The following is a 13,141-nucleotide window of genomic DNA, read 5'->3' on the forward strand; positions in this document are numbered from 1 at the left end:
GAAGCTGATGAAGTGCCGCCACTGGGACCTGGAAGCTGGAACCTGGAACCTGAGAGACTGAAACTGCTCCCCGACTGTTTTCAAAAACTGTTTAATATGCAGCGAGTGACACCGCCAAGCGCGACGACATTGAGCAACTGCATCAATTTTGGAGTGGAGGTGGAGCTGGAGGCGGAGTGGTGCTCCTCATGGACCGTGTGCATTCAATCCCATCCATCTTTTATCGCTTGACTGCAGTTCATAAATTTTTAAAACAACAAACAAGTTCAAGAGGAGATGCCAGAGCGGAGCACAACCCAAAAGAAGACACACACACACACGCACACGCATGTAATCAATTTTTATATTTTAGAAGAATCCCCTCGAGTGGGGCAGGTGCTCTGGCAGCAGCTCTTGCAGCTTCCATTATAATTGGATTACCCACTGGAGTGGGACCGGACCGGACCGGACCGACATTAAAATAAATGTTCTCGCATTCTCCTGTCTGGACCTGACTCCTGGCTCAGTGCCGTAAAACAGTTAAGAGCTGAAGCAGCTGCAACACTTTGTCTGGCTGCTAATCTTGAGCTCTGTTAGTTCTCTGTTAGTTCCAGACCCAAGTAAGCCCTGGCCGAGTAGTGGCTGGATAATGTTTCATTTTCTGACAAAGTCAATTCGGCAAGCGATTGGCCTGCAAGCCTATCGGCCCCTGTACTGCCTGCTGTACGGCCAGGAGTCGGAGGACGAGCCTTGGCTGAAGCCCGTGCGCTGTGTGGGTCGACTGCTGGTGGGCCTGTTCCTGGCGTATCTGCTGTGGGGTCTGGTGGCCCTGAACTTCAATCTGAGCCGCTGGCTTGCCCCCCTGCCCGTGCACGTGCCCGTCTTCGAGGTGTTCATGCTGCTGAATGGACTCGCCTTCATGCTGATCCGCAGTGTCCGGGCCGTGACATTGCTGATGTTTGTGGCGCTTGTGGGTAAGTCGGGACGCAGTTACCTTCGGGCCATTGCCTTTGCCTTTGTGATTGCGGGACCCATCGATAACCTCGCCTCGAATGCGGGTGAGGTGGCCCGGGTCTTTGCCTGCACCACGGTCCTCACGTACAACCTGACCAAGACGCGCTTCGATCTGATGGCCAGACCCTTTACGAACACGCTGCAGCACATGCGGGGCGACATAGCGGAGATACGGAACACTTTTCGGGAGCTGGAGGAGGTCTGGGAGAGCTCAAGTACGCCGTAGAGCAGGAATCTCCCGACGAGGATGAGGATGGAATATACCACACGACTCCTCCGCAGTCGGAGCTGCCGTCGGCCGATGCGGTGCGGGAGAACTTCCTTCGCAACATGCGGCATCGTTGCAAGCAGCAGCTGGGCAGTGGCATTCGCGTCTGCGAGGAGGTCTTCCGCAAGGGCTACCAGAAGTGCAGCACAAACTTTCCCGACTTCATGGCCGCCGCCATCTGCTGGCCCTACCGCGTGGACATCATCTGCCGGCTGAATCTCTTTGGCAGTCCGGACAAAATCTGCGACGCCTCGGAGGTGGTGCCGCAGAACTTTGGCCAGGCCTACGTGGACATGCTGAGCACAGAGCGGGAACTGTTCGATGCCAGCGCCGACATTGAGATCTTCTACGAGCTGAGGAACGAGACGGCAAAGGGTCAGCTGCTGACGGCCCAGCAGACCTCGGAGGCATTCATGAAGGACTTCAATCGTCGGAAGCGCATCTTCAGGGCCACCATGCTGATCCTCGAGAAGTTCCTGTGCCTCTTCCTCCTGCGCGTGATCTACGCCTCCATTCGATACTATTTTCTGTATCGCGGCAACGTGGAGTTTGACAACTTCTACATCACGGACTACTTCAAGCACATCGATGCAGAGCGCAAGGCCAACGCGAAGCGTTCGATCCTGCCGCTGCACAGCCACGAGCGGGCCAACTATGTGGATGTGGCACACGTCTGCAGTCGCACAGCGGAGGAGTCCCGCACGGTGATATATCATCTGTTGCAGCTGTCGCTGGAGGTGATCACCGCGGCACTGTTTCTGCTGCTCGATCACATGGTCGTCGGTCTGCTGCAGATCATTCGCCAGCGATCGCTGGTCACGTACCAACAGGAGGGCGAGCACGAGATTCGGTTTCATGTGAGCTTCGATTTAGTTATCTGATCTCTAATATATGATCCATATTTCTGCAGATAAATGGCACTGGCTTGATGGCTCGTCTGCTGCGCACCACCATGCGAAATTTCAACATGCACGAGCGCGTCTCCACGTCGCTGAGCAACGAGGAGTGTCTGCCCAATGCCCACATCCTGCCGGAGAGGTTCTACTACAGATTGATGCTCCTTTATTTGGCCATTGTGCTGCTGATCTACCAGAGCACCACCTTCCTGCGGCTGCGTCGCGTGATCTGCAGCTACTTCTACCACAAGCGCGAGAAGCAGCGCGTCCTCTTCCTCTACAACTCCCTGCTGCGCAATCGCCTCTCCGTCTTTGAGCTCCTGCGCCACAACGCCGAGCAGAACCTGGCCGCGCGTCATGTGCAGGACAATCTCAACCTCTTCCTGCGTTTGCGTCTCCTTTGTCCGAGTGTCTTTGGCTGCCTGCAGCACCTGAGCTGCGGCAAGCGGAATTGCATCATTTGCGATGCTCTCGAAGATCCGGACTTTGTCCTCTGCGCCGGCTGTGGCCTGCCCTACTGCCACGAGTGCAGTGTGATGCTGAAGAACGTTTGCATAAAGTGTGGCCTGGCCATAAGCTTCCAGCCATTCACCAAGGTCGATGAGGCCTGGTCCGATGGCAGCAGCGTGGTGTTGTATGACTTTCGAAAGGACAAATAGATGACTCGAGGCATGCAGGGAGTGTGTGTAAATGCCATTAACAAGTTTCGTTCTTATCCAGAAAGTTTCTTCTCTGACCCTTAATCCCAGTTGCTATTCGCAGGAAGGAGATTGAAGGGGTTGTCGATCCAATGAGTAACTCTAATGACATTTGGAAACTTTCTTATAAATTTACTAAAAGGAATCCCATTTGGGGAGTAATCATTTCCGTAGAACTTTCACCCCCAAATCCCCCAGAACTGGCGAGCATTTATGAGGAGTTCTTCTGTATGATAATCATATCTACAACATAATTGCCATTTTTCCAGTCTGTCAAACTTAATTCCCACAATTTCCCCAAACCCCTTTGACGACTACTTCCTTGGCCAGTGGCACTGTCTGTCTACCAGTTGTCTGCTGTAAGTTGGAAAACATTTCTTTGCAACAACAAACATCGCTCAATTAGTGTCCACCCTTTTGTCTGTGCCAGCACGCCCCACCCTCTGCCCCTCCTTGGGGGCCCAACATAATTATGCACATGTCTGGTATCGCTCCCCGGACTGGGACCCGGACACCCCCCGGAAGGAGGGAAAAGTTTTTTGTCTTTGGACAAACTTTACTCAAGCGGGTCTGATTCGATTATGCGATGGGCGGTGGGCGGTGGGCGGTGGCATTGGGGCGGCATTGGGGCTCGGGGATTGGCAAAAATTTCAGCACTACCCGTGGCGCCGTATGCGCCACACTATGCGGCAAGGATTAAGTTACAAAATTTTTAATTAAAAATAATAAAAACGCTAATTGAAGAAATGCCTACAGTGATGCTGCTGCGCTCCTCTTTTCAGAGAGAGAACAAAAGTTTTTCGGTTGGAAATTGTCTAGGCGGGTGGGGGGGGATTGAATGCTGCACGGGAGCTTTAGATGGAAATGCTTTGGGGCACTTGGGCTCTGTCTGGCTCTGGCTCTGGCCTGGCTCTGTCTCTGTGTCTCTGGCATGTTGAAACAGTTGCAACAATGACGACGACAAAGTCTTAGCCTGGCTTGGCTTGGCTTTTCTTTGCTCTTGTTTTAATATTCATAAGACATTTGGCCCCTTTGCACGAGTGTGTGTGGGCGTGGTCTTGCAATAAAATAATTATGCAAACGTACAATGGAGCGGGGTGTTGCGTGTTCCATTGAAAACTCACACTTTTCCATGAAATCGAAAGAAAATGAGAAACCAAAGGAAACGCGCAAAATTTTCCAACGAAAAACCAACAAAACCAACGAGAAGATGGGGAGTTCCATCCCCCATCCCCTCTAGGTCTAGGCTGGTCGGCATGCCGTGTGCAAAGGTGATTATTTGAGGTTCACACCTTGTTGCAGCGACTTGCAGCCCCCTTCCATCGCAAATCCCATTCAACGACGTGAATGGGATGGGCGAGGTCGTCGACGCTCGTCGGCGGTTGTTGTGATCAGGCCACAAAAGTGACAGGTGTGACACTCTCCCCGACAGCAGTGGGGGCCACGGGCGAGGCACCGAGAGCAGCAACTCCATCCTTGCGGCATGGTCGGGGACGGACTATGAAGACGCAACTAGACGAGACGAGACAGCGCTTTGAACAAAAAAACGAGCTGAAAAAAACAGAGAGAGAGAAACGGAGAGAATTATTTCCTAGAAAACTGCAGACGATGGATGAACGAGCAGTGTAAAGACCTGCAAGACAAAACATAAAAATGAGCGAAAACTGGAGCTAAAGCAGAAGCCACGACTAAGCAATACCCTTTGAAATAAAAGCACTTAAAGCGAATGAACAAACTAAAGGGATGAAGGAAATAGTGATATAATTAACTGCAGCCTAAGCCGCAAAAAGAGAGCATAATTCTCATAATTGCTGCTCTCCAACGGTTACCTGAAACACCTACAAAAAGAGTGCAGAAAATACTTAGCTGAAGAAAAAAGAATAGAAAGATGCTAAAGTGTTGAGAAATAATCGGTTTGTGTCGCTCAACTGCTTTTATCATCATGAGCTTCACTTGGCGACGATAACGATGGGATGGGATGGGATGGGACGGAGGAATGCTCGTTGTGGCTGGTCAGTTTTTTATATTCCGCTGTCCAGCGAGCACCCATTGCCCATTGCCCATGCCCATTGCCCATTTCCCAGTCTCCCTGTTCCAGAGTGAACTATTTAGCAAAAGGGGGTGAGATGGCGGGGATTAACTCCGCTGAGGAGCCAGGCAGGTAGCCAGCAGGTGGTAAAGCGTAGAGAAATATGGTGCGGAACATTTCAATTAGAAAAAGCGGCGGCGAAACGGCACTCTGAAGAAGAAACCGCGAAACGACGACGATGTCGACGACAGCCTGTCGTCGCCCCCAATCAGTTGCCCCTCTCGCTCTCTCTCCCTTCCGTTGTCTTCCGCCAAATGGTTGCTCTTTCTGTTCCGCCTTTGATGTTCGTTCGCCTCTCGCCTGACACTGACGAACCGCGCGAATCTCGTCTGGCTGCTGCCTCTCTCTACATCCCATTCACCCCCCTCGCTCTGTCACTGGTTCTGGGACTGCCACTACCTGCATAGCTTGCTATTATTTCAATAAAAATTCTTTAATATTATTTCAAGTTTGTTATGGCAGGTTAGTGTATTCTCGCTCTCTCTCTCCCTCTCAATATATTCTCGCGCTCTCCTCTTTCTGTCCGTGTTTAATCTTTATAATTAAAATTTTAGCAAAAACTGGAAGGGAAAAAATCTGTGGAGAGCTTGGGACAGAGGCGCCTTGGGTGTGAAGAAGCGCAAACGTGTTAAAAATTGATTAAAGTAATTGATTTGTATTACACCCAAAGAAAAATCATGTTTTATATTATCAATATACATATGTATGTACATATGGAAATATTAATAAATTTATTTTCTCCGAGATTGGAAATATATGTATTTACTAATTTACCATAAATATACTTTTATTTTGTTAAAATTCTTTGTTGGGTGTGTTTCTTTTTTTAATCTGACATTTTTCCTTGGGTGTATAAATATATTTTTGCGGATTATGCCTTTCCCCCTTTTGGGTTTTGCGACCGATTATAACTTGATTGATACAGTCAGACATGTTTAGCCAAGGAATTTAAATGAATTATTTTTAGAATGTGGATAAAGAATCATTCGAGGAGAGATCTGTAACCGCAGTGCAAATACCTAATTGGGGGCTCTGGCATGTGAATATTTCTCGCTTTCAAATACGTGTGCAAATCCCATAGAAACCGCTCTGAAATCTCAGCTTTGTCAAGTCAAACTTCAAACACCAGACCCAATTTTCTCACACAAAGAGACAGAGAAAGAGAACCGACCCCAAACCCACTGCACCACAAATCTTTCACTCGCTTTTTTCACCCACTTTTTGCCAGAAACAAAACCAAACACGAAACTCCAAAGAGGGGGCGGGCTACCACTCCGCCGCTCCCACTGTACCACTGTATCCCACTGTGCGTGCTGAACTCTCGGACTTTTCTGCCAAAGCATTTGTTGGTGCAGTGCGGGGAAGTCGGTGTCGGAGTCGGTTGTTAGCTGAATGCAATGCAAGCGACGGACGACGCCTTTTTGGTCTTTCACAGCCAAAGCGCGAAAGAGTTAAAAAGCGAAGCAGCCCAGAAAGCAGCAGAAAGCTGCATTTTCACCCTATTATTTCGAGCAATTTCATCAAAACTAGACTCTGGCCCGGCCCCGGCCTCTGCTCCAAATTGTAACCGCAAATCTTCTCAGTCCACTGCTGCCACATCCACGCTAGAGATGGTTCAGTGAGTCACGAAATGGAGTTTTTGTTTCAAATATATTTGAGGATATGTATTGGTCAGAAATATTAGGTGGAACTTTTGGGGAGCATTAAAGTTTTACGTCATGTAACTATCGTTACATTTCGTGAGTGCCGACTGCCATCGATGCACTTGCTCCCATTCCTAATGCGCTGTGGTTCTCTAGCTTCGTTTCGCCTCGTTTTTGTCCAGTTCTTCTTCCACTCACCTCCTGTTGTTGCTCTCAATAGGCGGCAAGGCAGGTAGGCAGGTAGGCAAGCAGACAGCAGCACCAGCAGCAGGTTTTTCGTTTTTCCCTCTTTTCAAATGGGCAACAAACGGACTGTGCTGCGGCTGTGTTTCTCCTATTTGGTTTCCACTTTTATGTAGATTGGTATTTATTTTCCACGCGAAAACTAGCGAAAAACGAACAGCAAGAGCAAAAGCAAAATAAGGCAAAGAATAAAAAACACGGAGAAGCAGCCGCAGCAGCAGTTCTCACACTATGGGGCTGGGGTTCCTTAACGCTCCTCATCGCTCTTATTATCGCGTCAGGCGGTATACACTCACCCAACAGTGCAACTATTTTGCGGTCTGCTGCCTGACAAATGGCAGCCAACGCCAGCGGAGCATTTAGCCAAAGTCCAAGCCAAGCCGCGCCACAGTCGTCTTGGCTGCTGTCGGAAGTGGCACAAAACAGCCAGCCTCTGGGGTGTAGGCTCAGGCTCGGTGTCGGTCTTAAGCTCATTCAGGAGGGAACTTTGCATGTTGCCTTTCTTCAAGAGGTATGTACATATGTTAATTTCGCCGATAACTTTCTAGAGCATGCAGCGAAAATTATGAATATAAAGTCTATATTTCACGCAGAGTAAAACGATGGAAAATTTAAGTTGCACTAAAATATTTATATTTATATCCAATAGATAAAAGATAGTGTTAAAGGATCTGGTTAAGTTCTTTGGCTGCGAGTTTACAAAAAACAAATTCTCTAATTAATAAGATTAAACACTCGAAGATACAAAACATTGCTAACAGCCGCGCAGAAAAATAGATTTCCAGACCAAACACAGATGTACCTATGTACTTATTTACTTACACATACATTTGTGGCAGAGAAAAAAGTGATTCTGAAGGAGAGCAACTAACCCTCAAATTCAAATTTGCGCCGCTCTCAAACTTTCAATTTTTCGTCGGGAAGAGAGCGGGGTAGAAGGCTTGGTTTCGCGAGCATTCATTTCTGTCCTCTGTTAGGTTCAATGTTCTCCTATGGTATGCTCAGCCTCTTCTCCCCCGTCCACCGTCCGCAAATGACAAGCCTGGAGCACAGAACTGTACCTCTCTCCCCCTTACGACAATGGATTACCAAGAGCTCATGCACTCATGCACTTTCGTTCTCTTCGTATAGGAGCCACTCTCTTTGCGTATGAGAGGGAATACAATAACGTCAAAGTCTAATGAGAGAGCAATTAGGACGCGCTTAAGAAGGAGAGCAGGAAATGTTCTAGAAACTAAGTCACCTACGCATTCAAATCTGCGCCGCTCTTACGTTTTCACTCTCAATTTTTCGGACGGGACAAGCGCGCGGTTTTAAGTCAGCTCCGCAATTTTGGTCGTGAACTTTGGGAAAGGCAGTATAGTGGAGCTAGAAGTGTATTATTAATTTAAAGTGTATTTATAAAACTATTATTTGCAAAAACTGAACAATTCGGAAGATTTGTCCCTATCCCACTCCATCATATAATTCGCCTGGTGACAAAGACGAGCAAAGCAAAAAGGAAGGAGCGCGATCTCAGCGCGTCGAGGCTACCATTGTAAGGTGAGTCATTCAAAATCTCGACAATCTGACTCTCTCTCTTTAGTGTGTTTGCTTGAAATTTAGGCCTGTTAAGAGTATCCTATTATTTTGATTTGTCTCTTATACTTATGTATGCATATTAAGCCTGGCCATCAAATAACGTCATGGTCAAATGTTAGACTTTTACAAGACTAGAGTTGCATTCTGCGCATTTGTACTTTTCATTATTATTATACTTTTCCTTGACCATAATTGTTTGGTAATAGGACGGTTTAGCGCCCCTGATTTTGACTCGTTAATTGTGAATAGCGCAAGTACTACTTACACAAACATAATTGAGTTTAAGTTTCCCATGCCTCTGTTGTGTCAGAGTCAGAGCAGGTTATGAAGTTGGTCTTGGCATTCCGCTTTAGTTTTGCTAAATTAGCGAGACCCACTCGGGTGATTCCCTCCCTGTGGCTGTGACTTTGACTCTGGCTCTGCTCTCCATTCTGGCGTGAAGAAGACAAATGCCTGGCATTCTTTTCTCAAGCCTTTTGGCTACGCTTTGGATATGCGACTTGCAGTTGGAGCCAGCAATTAATGTGGAAACAATTGTTGCGACTGCGATTCCCACGTCGAAACCATAGCACTTCTACGGTGACTAATAGCAGGAGGAATTTCGCCCAAATTATAATCATTAAAAGCTAATCGAAACGTAATTGAGGATCTTAATTCATTGCGAATACGCATCTCTGATGCCTGCCAACATAATGATCCCCATTATCCTTTTGTGGTAGTCATATCACTCTCTCTCTCTTCATCCGTTCTATGTTCATTCTGCATTTTACCTTCGTTCTACATATAATAAGGGCAAATTATTCGGTTCCCTTTTTGAGCCGGGAGTCGCTGCCGAATATTTAAAAGATGATGAAAACCTGTTGGGCCAAATCGCATTATGTCTGGTCCGCAAAATTTTTGTCAGAGGGTTGATTCATAAGCTTGCCTCAAGAAAGCCTCTGTTTTTATTAAAAATTCCATAATTAAAATAGTAATAAAAACTTTTTTCATTCGAAATTTTCCTCTCATTTGATTTATTTATTTGTATTTAGTCTTTGATGTTCTCTTTTAAAAAACTCCTTAGCCATACCTCGCTGTGATGACAAATCGTTTGAACAGAACCCAGAAAGTCTTTTGAAAATAAAACGAAATTCCCATTTGAAAATCAGCCGAAAGATACGATGCACTTTTGACCAACTTAATGGGGAATTCGATGGTAAAGGAAAAGAATAACCAGTTCCAGGAACTCTCAAATTATGCGATTTTCGATTTTATTAAAGTATCCTCCACTTGCTCTCTGGCCCAGCGATTTCATTTCCCCGGAATACAATAACAAAAAATTATCATTGTCTCCTACATCATCCGCTTAATGTGGGGATCCATCAATCTGTGTTCGTTCTCTTGTCCACTGTCCGTTGTCTGTTGTGTCCATCGGCGGCTGTCAAACACCGCCGAGAAGCTCTGAAACTCTGAGACTCTGAAGCCCAGACGAGACGATGGACCATCAATCGCATTAAGACCATAAAAGGATTGCTCATACGACTGACGATTCTGAACTGAACCATCGATGTCGTTGCCTGTTTCGGACCTCTTTTCCTCTTTGCATGCTTAGCCCTGTGAGGGGCGGAAAAAGGGGGACATGGCGATGGAGAGTGTTGAAAGAGAATTTTTAAGTCCATTGTATGGGTATCGTATCCGCCAAAAGTGCCCGAAAAAAGCAAAAGTCTTGAGTGCAGACCGGAGCAGACTGGAGCAGAGCGGAGCGGAGGAGCAAAAAGAGGACAAAATGTCACAAAAGCGTGACGATGTGTCGTAAAGTACTCAGACAACACTAACCTTAAAAAGGGGTCTCGTATGATAGGGAAAATGTCGCCTGGGTCTGATGGGAGGAGGCAGCCCCGAACCCTGAACTTGTCTTTGTGTTTGCTTGGCAGCTTTAGTTAGGTTTTAAATACCCTACAGAAGAGTCGCTATGTTCATAAATATTGGGGCATATGGCACATCCTTTACTTTGGAAATCGAACCACTGAATTCTTTAGAGTATTCTAAGCTTCGTTGTGGGGTTTCACACTCATTCAGCAGCTGTCAACAGTCAGTCAACCTTGGTTCAGAAATCTCTTCTCAAACAAGAGAAATATTTATATATAAGCAGAAACAGCGCGTTCCAATGCGGCTTAATCAGTTCAGTTCAAAAAGGTTGGCGGCTGAAAGCTTTGTTGCAAATGCTCCAGTACCAGGAGGAGCAGCTACAGACGAGTCAAAAGAAGAGTCCAGATACAGACACTGACACAGACACAGAAACAGATGCAGGGGCACTCATCTGCGACATTCCGAGGGAGCCGTCCGTTCGGTTTACCTTATGCACACAGCAGATACAAGATACACTCGTATATCTTTACAGTCGCTGCTGAAGCGTCTGTTGTTTGTAGCTCTTTGACTTTTTCATCTGTCCAATTAGTCATTTTCATTTCGAATTTTTAATGCAATTTTAACTGCTCCGCTGCTGCGCTGCCATAAAAATCATAAAGACTCGCGGTGGATATGGATATCGTTTCAGTTTAATGGCTGCCATATAGGCATAAATAGTTTCTTATAGGGGCAGGACTCTGATCTGATCCAGCTCAAGTCTAGACTTTGCTCCGGTCATATTATATTTTTGCTACATTTTTTAATTGCATGTCTTGTGCTCTTTACCAGAGGCCATTGTGGGTGCTGTCTTAAACCGTTTACTTTCGTGATTTGTTGGCTTTTAATTTACAGATTTAAGAGGCTCTTGGCCAACTAGTTGCAGCTCTTGGGAGCTATTTTGTCTGATTTTAAGGTATCCTTCCAACATACTACTTATTGGCATTTCAGCCAAAAACGTTTACCACGACAAACAAACTAAAAGTTACTTTAAAATACACATTTCCACATAATAGTCCAGAGACTTAAACAATTTGTTTATAATTATCATATAAATCGGAAAACTTCGTTTTTGCCAACATGAATATTCATATATGTATGTATGTGTCCCCACTTTAAACTATCTTTGTCTTCATCTGCACGTTAAATTCGCAGAGAAATTAACACAATTAACAGCTTAATTGCAAACTTCCGTTTGCGCCACTTTTACTCTCTTAGTTCTCTCCAAAGTTCCGGCGAACCAAGCGGCGCCGCGCCGCCTTATTTTTTCACTCCTCAACGGAATTGCATCTTGCTCGGGGATCTTTTTTTGTACCATATCACTTGGTTAGGGGAACGGAACGAGTGTGTGTCGGGGAGGAAACATACACAGCCTCTGCCCTCTGCTCTTCCTCGAATGGAAGCAATTAACACTTTAATGACACTTTGAAGAGTGTGAGAGACACAAAGTTTGTGTCTTTGGCTCCAGCTCCAGCCTGGACTCTGCAATTGAAAGCATGGAGCGAGGGTTGAATTTCCTCCTGCGGGTGAGCTCTACACTTGGCAAAAATATGGAACCAGTTTGGGAAGTTTTGTTGTTCAAATAAACCCACAAAAAGGTATTGCAGTGTCTTGCAGCTGCGAGCTCTGGTCTGCTGCTGCCTGGGACTGATTATGACATTTGCTCATTGGCAGAGAAAAACACACGCAAAATTGACCTGGCTCTGGCCACTCTGTGTCCTCATTGTTGCTGTTGCTGTCTGCTACCATTGGAATTGGCCAAACGGCAAATTGAGTCTGTCTTCTGGTTTGGATGCGCTCTAGGTTGCCTCTGGGCCTCCTGACTGGGAGTTATTATACGCTTTTCCTAATTAGAAATACAAATGAGAGAGTAGGGAAAAGTAGCAGGAAAATTGTGCACAATTTGTGCAGGAAATTGGCAAACGTTTCTGGGTTCTTTAAATCTGGTTTTCTTCCCTCTCCTCCTGCTCAAGAGTTGACACCTTTTCCAGCAGCGAAAGGCGAGCGAGGAAATTGTTGCCTGAGGTGGCAGACCAGAGCAGGTCTTTGATAGTTGCGGACGCTGATTGAGATTCGTTTCAATGAGTTGCAAGTCGCAGGAAGTGGCAAGAATTTTAAAGCCGAACAAGAGTGGGAATACAGTGGGTAAAGTGGGTTCCATAAAAGCTTTCTTTAAAAGTACTTGGAGTGTAGAATCATTCTCTGAACATTTCAGGACCCGTACACAGTTCGAAATTGGTTAAATTTTCTGATCCATGTGGAATCCACAGAAAACAAATAACAAAAAAAAGAATGAAGAAGCTCTGCCGAAAGTGCTTCAACTTGAATGGTGGTGAAAAGCCTTCCTTTCGTCTCCTTGTGCTAGGATAAACATCAAAAGGCGAACTCGGGACTCTTGTTTCCTTTCAGCAGGAAACTCGCCTGGCCCAACACGGCCCGACCCAGCCCGGTCCGCCCGCATTTTGTGTGAATGTGCTGTAGAAAAAACATCTTTCATTTAAAAGGCGGACAGGGCAGCCTTTGTTGCTACTACTCCGGGTGCTCCTGCTGCGGCTCCAGCTTCAGCTCCGGAGTGCTGCTGCATCTGCAACTCCTGCCTCGGCCTGGCTCGTCCTGTCAATGCAATAAGCGAGGCAGCCAAAGGAGCAATGGGCTCCAACCTCACTCCTTTCTCGTGTTTATGGCAAGTATTTCCAGTTCGAGGGAACCAGCAGACCCGCTGGCTGGACACGGTAAAAAATGTGGCTCGTCTTTTTCTATTTTTTTTTGTGTGTGTGTGTGTGCTGTTAGCTCCTCTTTTGCATACACTTTATATTCCCCAGGAGTTGGGTCATATGGTGGACTCT

The 13,141-nt window shown here is 46.5% G+C and overlaps 1 protein-coding gene across 1 annotated transcript; it reads left to right on the plus strand.

Annotated features, from left to right (window-relative positions):
• Window positions 1–604: 604 nt before the first annotated feature.
• On the plus strand, window positions 605–2,862 carry LOC117894917 (protein sneaky). Its single transcript, XM_034802216.1, is given in 3 exon segments — window positions 605–1,196; window positions 1,199–2,118; window positions 2,172–2,862. Coding segments are annotated over 3 exon segments (2,133 nt in total). The 5' UTR covers window positions 605–628; the 3' UTR covers window positions 2,817–2,862.
• Window positions 2,863–13,141: the final 10,279 nt, after the last annotated feature.

Source organism: Drosophila subobscura, chromosome J (genome assembly GCF_008121235.1).
Source record: "Drosophila subobscura isolate 14011-0131.10 chromosome J, UCBerk_Dsub_1.0, whole genome shotgun sequence".
NCBI lineage: Eukaryota > Metazoa > Arthropoda > Insecta > Diptera > Drosophilidae > Drosophila > Drosophila subobscura.